Source organism: Mustela erminea, chromosome 9 (assembly GCF_009829155.1).
Source record: "Mustela erminea isolate mMusErm1 chromosome 9, mMusErm1.Pri, whole genome shotgun sequence".
NCBI lineage: Eukaryota > Metazoa > Chordata > Mammalia > Carnivora > Mustelidae > Mustela > Mustela erminea.
Genome location: NC_045622.1, coordinates 108298937 through 108305815, shown reverse-complemented (window position 1 = coordinate 108305815; position 6879 = coordinate 108298937). Strand labels below are relative to the sequence as shown.

At 58.8% G+C, this 6879-nt stretch overlaps 1 protein-coding gene across 2 annotated transcripts; it reads left to right on the top strand.

The window, feature by feature from the left end:
* The first annotated feature begins 1823 nt into the window (after positions 1-1823).
* On the top strand, positions 1824-6829 carry CTSF (cathepsin F). 2 transcript variants are annotated; one of them, XM_032357532.1, is made up of 14 exons: positions 1827-2246; positions 2461-2559; positions 2845-2929; positions 3022-3083; positions 3212-3287; positions 3888-4001; positions 4127-4272; positions 4361-4457; positions 4537-4617; positions 5256-5375; positions 5456-5520; positions 5619-5709; positions 6120-6178; positions 6261-6829. In XM_032357532.1, exons 1-14 carry the CDS (start codon positions 2037-2039, stop codon positions 6333-6335), a joined length of 1380 nt encoding a protein of 459 aa, XP_032213423.1. In that variant the 5' UTR covers positions 1827-2036; the 3' UTR covers positions 6336-6829. The 2 variants fall into 2 exon arrangements, with proteins under 2 accessions (XP_032213424.1, XP_032213423.1); XM_032357533.1 differs by lacking the exon at positions 6261-6829 and having other exon boundaries at positions 1824-2246; positions 6037-6129.
* The last annotated feature ends 50 nt before the right edge of the window (positions 6830-6879 follow it).

The window sequence follows — 6879 nt, the reverse complement described above, 5'->3', positions numbered from 1 at the left end:
GGTTTCAGTTTTCTCACTTAGAATATTTCTCTTCCAGGCTGTTGCGAGAATTGCCCAAGGTAACATACATGCACCTTAAAAAAATACCCCGCTCCCCTACCGATCCATAAATTATCATTATGCTCTCCTGCCTTACTCTGCTGTGAAAACGAGCCACTTTTCCGGTGGTTCCAGCATTCAGGGACCAAAGTCTGAGAAAGATGACCGTTTCCCGCAAAGGCCGACGTGGATCTCCAGAAACCTGGATCTAAGAAAAGTCCACTGCCTCTGCTGGGGACTTAGCAATCTCTATTTTTAATTCTTTCAGCTTCAGACCTGTCAGGAGATGAAGTGCGTGTGAGCGTGGGTATGGGATCTGCCATAGATGCAGGCAGGCATTTCCAAAATTCCTCACATCACTTATCCTTCTAGAAAAGGCAGCTGTGCATTAAATAACAGTTGGGTGACATCACGCCCAATCCAGGGCACGCCAAAGGAGTCATGCATTCATTCAACAAACATCTGTTAAGCAGGTATTTAGTGTGTTGGTACTCTGCGAGGTACTGAGGAAGCGGCAGCGAGCAGGACAAGGTCCCTTCCTTGACCCGATCCTTGCCTTCTGGAGGACAGCCACAAGTGACACAGAAATTGCAGCCCAGTGTGAGAGGAAGTTCAGGGGCTAGGCATCTAGGAGTACAGTAGCAGTGGCAGCTGGCCCAGCCAGGGGCAGTGGGGGTGGCTCAAGGATGGCTTCCTGGGGAAGTGTCCCCTACACTGCGAAATGAAGGGTGTCTGGGTGTCTGCTGGAGGGAAGAGCAGTGGGAAGTTCCTGATGTGTGCAAGAGCTTGAACTTGTGAGACACAGACGGACGGAGGCTGACGTTTCAAGTGCACAGCACAGGGTGAGGACTGACTGGTCGGCACTGGAGGGGCTCTAGACGCTGCATTAAAGACCTGGGATTGTCTCCTGTAAGAGACACAGAGGGAGCCCCAAAGAGCTTAAACTGCACAGCAGGGAGAGGTAAACACCTGCTGGAAACCTTCAGGCATCTCAGATCTCAGCCAGGATGGAGCTCAAAGCCAGCTCTGGTCTGGCTCCAGCACTTATTTCTGAGTAGCTGGAAAGTCACTTCACCTTTTTAGACCTCTGCTGCTGCAGCAAGTCAGGTTTGGACCGGGTGACATTTAGTGTTAGTCCTCCACGCTCTCTAAGCCCAAACTATCTCCATCCCCTTCTGGGATTTCCTCCATTCCCTTAAACTCTCTCCTCCCTGTTTCTCTCCCTAGCTGGGAACACCCTGCAGGACAATCTCGTTCTCATGTCTCTCCACCAGAGCTGCAAGCAGGCAGCCCCGTGCCTAATACATCTATTCATGCATCTTCTTGCTAGAAGGCCCTGGAACACAGCTGTGAAAGCTTGAATGAACCCCAGAACAGTCCTGCACGCGGCACCTCGCTTTAGTGGTTACCGAATGCGTGCGGATCTGTGTTAGATCCCCACGACAGCGGTAGGCACTGCCAGTCCGGGGGATATTACCTGCCATCTTGCTGAGGAGCGGAGGAGCCTCAAAGAGGCAACTGAGCTGTGAACCCAGGCTCTGAAACCAACTGTTAATTAACTATTGTCACTTCCAGGCCAGCATCCCTTCCCCTCCCTAAACGTCTCAGAGACCTAAGAGGATTATTCCAAGGCTGCAGCTGGGCGGGCCACGTGTCCACAGACTGACCCATCTGCTGTGAGGCTGCAAGGCAACCACCCCCCTCCGTCTTTCTCCTCCCCCTCTTTCCCCTCCCCCTCCTCCTTCCCCTCTTTCCCCTCCCCCTCCTCCTCCTCGCGCTTGGGCAAAGACTCGCCTGCACCGCAGGCACGGCCCACGTGCCTCGCGTAAATAAGCGAGTGCGCAGGCGCACCGGGCCCGCGTCCATTGGCCCGCGCCCCGCCGCCCCGGGAGCAGGGGGAGGGACGTCGGCCCCTCTGGCCGCGGGCTGCGCCGCCCTGTCAGTTGGTCCGCGCGTCCGTCGGTCGGTGCGTCCGGGTCGCCGGCTTCGCCCTCGCCATGGCATCCTGGCTGCCGCTGCTGTCGCTGCTGGGGCTGCTCCTGGGCGCCGCTCCCGCCCCGCCCCGCCGAGCAGCCGACGCTCAGGCCAGGGAGGCGGCGTACCCGGAGCTGCTGGGGCCCGCCCGCTTCGCCCTGGAGATGTACAACCGCGGCCGGGCAGCCGGGACGCGGGCGACGCTGGGGGCCGTGCGCGGTCGCGTCCGCCGGGTGAGGATGCGCCTGGGGTGCGGGCTTCCTGGTCCTGGTGCGCGGGGGCCCTAGTCGGAGGGTTGGGAAGTTTGGCCTGGACCCGGGGTGGGGGCCGCGGGATGCCGGAGGGACGAGTTCTGGTGATCGGGGAAGGAAGGGGGTGGGGCGGGGCTGTGGGAGGGACGGGCTGAGGAGCGAGGGACGTGCCCGCCTCACCCGTTCCTCCATCCAGGCGGGCCAGGGGTCGCTGTACTCCCTGAGGGCGACCCTAGAGGAGCCTCCCTGCAACGACCCCACGGTGTGCCAGCTCCCGGTGTCCAAGAAGACCCTGGTGAGTGGTAGGGCTCCTGGGACTCCTCAGTCCTCGTGATGAGTTTGGGTCAAGTGATGAAGAGGCAGCAACTACCCCACCCTGAGTCATTTCCCAAGGTTCTGCAGGCCAGAAACCAAAATGCACTTAAGAGGGGGCATGGCAGGGTGTGCACTTTGCCTCACTGTGCGCTGTGTGGGGGGGATTGCCTTGGAGGGGGTCTTCACATGAGGCCCTTCCAGCTCCATCTTGCCAAGGCCTTGCTCCATTCCCAGCCCCCAGACTGGCTTCCTCCTCTCTCTCTAGCTCTGCAGCTTCGAAGTCTTGGACGAGCTAGGAAAACACATGCTACTGAGACGGGACTGCGGCCCAGTGGATACCAAGGTCACAGGTGCTGGGATAGCCCGAGGATGCTGGCGTAGTTCAGACCAGGCTTCACTCAGGGTTCAGCCTTGATTTCTTCTCTGTTCTAACCCTATCCAGATGACAAAAACGAGACTTTGAGTTCAGTCCTTCCACTGTTGAACAAGGAACCCCTGCCCCAGGTGAGCCCCCCAGCTCCATCTGGCGGCCTGCTGCTGCTGCATTTCCTCTTCTCTTTCCCTCCCCCTAGCCTGGGCTCCCTGGTGAATCTATGAAAGATTCCTTGTAAAGACCCCTGTGCCTCTTACAGGATTTTTCTGTGAAAATGGCCTCAATCTTCAAGGAGTTCGTTACCACCTATAATCGGACGTATGAGTCGAAGGAGGGTGAGGACTCTGCCTTGGCTGTACCTGTCCCAATCAAATGAGGACCTTACCCCCCTTTGGTACCTTGGTGTTGGGGGAGGGGAAGGACACAAGAGGCAGTGCATCCATTCAGGGACTCCTTAAATCCCCAAGTTCTTGCCCAGCCTCATAGGACTGGACAGCTGCCTCAGGGACATGTCCCCTTCTCCCATATTTTTTTCTTGATCAGAAAGCATGGGTCTTCATCATTCTGGGTAGAATGGGAAGGGGCAAAGGCCAGATTTTCTCTGCTGGTACCCCCATCTCTCCAGCATGGTGGTCTTTTCCCATGACCCCCTGTCTGAGAATACCCTTTGGAGCCCATTTTGCTTCTGCCTTCACTCCTGGGCTATCATCAATTCAGTGTGACCCAAAAAATTGTTCCCACTTCCCCCTTATCACTCACAGGTCTGGACCTCTCCTCATCTCCAGACCTTCCCAGAGTTCTGTCCTTGAAAAGAGCTTGAGGCCTGATCCAGAGCCCACCTACTCCCCAGGGAAACCTTGTGCTTGTTAGTCCCAAGTGCCTTTCATCATCTGCCTGGGGTCCAAACCTTTCCTCTCCTGCTCCTTGGTTCTCAGAAACCCAGTGGCGCATGTCTGTCTTTTCCAACAACATGATGCGAGCACAGAAGATCCAGGCACTGGACCGTGGCACTGCTCAGTATGGGGTCACCAAGTTCAGTGACCTTACAGGTAGCAGTGATGGCCAGAGCCCTCATGGAGCCTGGAAGAGTCACGGTCTCCTCCCAAGGCCCCCGATCAGGGCTGCCTTATACTTTTCCCCATCCCCCCCATCCCCTGCCCACCTTTTCCCACAGAGGAGGAGTTCCATACCATCTACCTGAATCCCCTCCTAAGAGAGTACCGTGGCAAGAACATGCGCCTAGACAAGTCCACTGGCAACTCTGCCCCATCCGAGTGGGACTGGAGGAGAAAGGGGGCTGTCACCAAAGTCAAGAACCAGGTCGGACCTCTAAGAGGCAATGGCGGGACACGAGGACTGCACTGGGGTGGGGAGGGGGCTCTGGTCTGACTCTGCCCCTCTCTTGCAGGGCATGTGTGGCTCCTGCTGGGCTTTCTCAGTCACTGGTAACGTGGAGGGCCAGTGGTTCCTGAAACAGGGGGCCCTGCTCTCCCTCTCCGAGCAGGGTGAGCGTCCTACTCAACGCCCCTGCCCCCTGCCCAGCCCCTCCAGAGGGCTCCTCAGGACCAGGCTTCTATCTCCTAGAGCTCTTGGACTGTGACAAGGTGGACAAGGCCTGCCTGGGTGGCTTGCCCTCCAACGCCTACTCGGCCATAAAGACTCTGGGTATGCATTCACGGGGTCAGGAGGGGCAGTGGGGGTCGATGTCAAGCCTTAATGAAAACCTTCAGCAAGTCAACTCTTTGATTTCATCTGTGAAATGGGGCTCGTCTTGACCACTTCACGTGGCTGCTCTGAGTATCAAGTGAGGAGATGATACTTAAAGTCCTTGGTGCACAGCAGGGGTCTTGGTGTTTTTGCTGCTTGGAGGTACCTCATCCTTGAGGAGGTATTGACTTAAACTGGCAGTTCAGTTCCGTGGTGGGCTTCAGCGGCCCAGGGATGAAAGTCTGAGGGACTGCAGTGGCTGTGCAGAGACTGGGAGCCCAGCAGGGGTCTGGGCCACACTGGGAGCAGACTGAGCAGGGCAAGGCAGCCAAGGCGAAGAGCCCTAGGAGTTCTGGGACGAGTAAGGATCCGCCATGTTTCTCCCTGGTTCCTCCCTCAGCTCCCTCAGTCTCTGTTTCGTCATCTCTAGAGGGAGGCTGTTGCTAAGAGGCCAGGGCCTTGGTCTGGGGTGGGCGAGGACCTTGAGACCTCGCAGAAGGGGCTGAGTGTGGCCCCTGGCCTGGAGAAGACGAGTGTGTGGCACTCAGGGGTCCCTATTTTCTCTCCGTGCGCCATCCGACCCCGCCACTGCCCAGGGGGGCTGGAGACTGAGGACGACTACAGTTACCGCGGCCGCATGCAGACCTGCGGTTTCTCTCCAAAGAAGGCCAGGGTCTACATCAATGACTCGGTGGAGCTGAGCCAGAATGAGGAGAGTGAGTACGGGCCAGGGCGAGGGTGGGGGCAGGCCGGCTGCGGCCTGGCTGTCCCTGACGCGGTCCCTCACGTGTCTCAGCGCTGGCGGCCTGGCTGGCCGAGAAGGGCCCCATCTCCGTCGCCATCAATGCCTTTGGCATGCAGGTAAGGCCCCGGCTCTGCTACCCCCGCCCATCCCTGGCCGGCTGCCTTCCCACCTCTCCTTGGAGGCGGCCCCCTACTCTTTATTCTCCCCACCCCAGTTCTACCGCCATGGGATCTCGCACCCACTGCGGCCCCTCTGCAGCCCTTGGCTCATCGACCACGCGGTGTTGCTCGTGGGCTACGGCAACCGTGAGTTCCACTGACCGCCCCCCATCCTCTGCCCTGCCGCTTTGGGTCACGGGCAGGAGTTGGGCCACAGCCTCTCAGGACCCCTGGATGGGGGAAGGGAGGGAGTGCCTGGGAACCCTGTCCTTACCCCGCTGTGGGTCTTGGGCCAGGCAGGAGTCCGCTGTCCCCTCTCGGATGGGAATGCTGAGGCAGTGGGAGGTAGAGCTGTTTCAGATAAGTAACCTGGCGGTGGGGAGAGAGCTGGGTGTCCTCCGCTGACCCCAGAGCCACACCAGGTCTCCGGGAGGGTGGTAGGTGGGCGTGTCTGGCTTTCTGCTCTTTTCCTAGTACCTGTCCCAGTAGACCACAGCAGATACTGGGAGAGTGCAGAGGGCTGGGAGCCCTGACCTGCGTCCCGCACTGCTCCCCAGGCTCTGGCACTCCCTTCTGGGCCATCAAGAACAGCTGGGGCTCAGACTGGGGCGAGGAGGTGAGTCTGGGCTTCCCGGCCCCGGCCCGCCCAGCCCGGTCCCGCCTGAGCGCCCTCACCAGCCCCCTTGCCTTCCCGCCAGGGTTACTACTACTTGCATCGTGGGTCCGGGGCCTGCGGTGTGAACACCATGGCCAGCTCGGCAGTGGTGAACTGAGGAGCACCAGCGCGGGACCTGGTGCTGACCAGAGCAGCCCCTTCCTCAGCCTGGCCTGCGTGTCCAGGCCCCTTCCCAGGAGGCACAGCTGGCTGAGGGACAGGCACCGGGTAGCTCAGGGTGAGCAAAAGGCACTGGGCTAGGGCAACACCCCTACCCCCTTCTCCCCCCCACCCTACCCTGAAGTTCCCCAGCAGCACCTTTGTTGACCTGTGGTAGCTAGGAGGCCCTTGGGCCGAAGGAGGGTGTCCTCGCAGCTGAGGCTGGGCCAAGAACCTTGGGCTTGGGTACGGAGCAGGTGGGAAGAAGATACTCTGGTTTTAAACCCAGCTTTGTCCTCAGCAGGCTCTGGCTTCCTGCCCTGCCTTTCCTCTGTCTGATGCTATACATTTTCTGGTTCCCCCTGGATTTGGGGACATTGTTTCCTTATACATCTAGAGAAACTATTGTAACTGCCTTTTTCTAACAGCAATAAAGAGGTGTCCTAAGCCCCAGTGTGGTGTGAGTGCTTGGTACCTAAGGGAAAAGAGGGGTAGATGGGACT

Excerpts from the sequence above, each read along its gene's own strand:
- CTSF (XM_032357532.1), top strand. The coding sequence starts at position 2,037 with ATGGCATCCTGGCTGCCGCTGCTGTCGCTGCTGGGGCTGCTCCTGGGC. Across the intron at positions 4,002-4,126 it reads CAAGTTCAGTGACCTTACAG|AGGAGGAGTTCCATACCATC; the intron begins GTAGCAGTGATG and ends CTTTTCCCACAG. Across the intron at positions 5,710-6,119 it reads GCTCGTGGGCTACGGCAACC|GCTCTGGCACTCCCTTCTGG; the intron begins GTGAGTTCCACT and ends ACTGCTCCCCAG.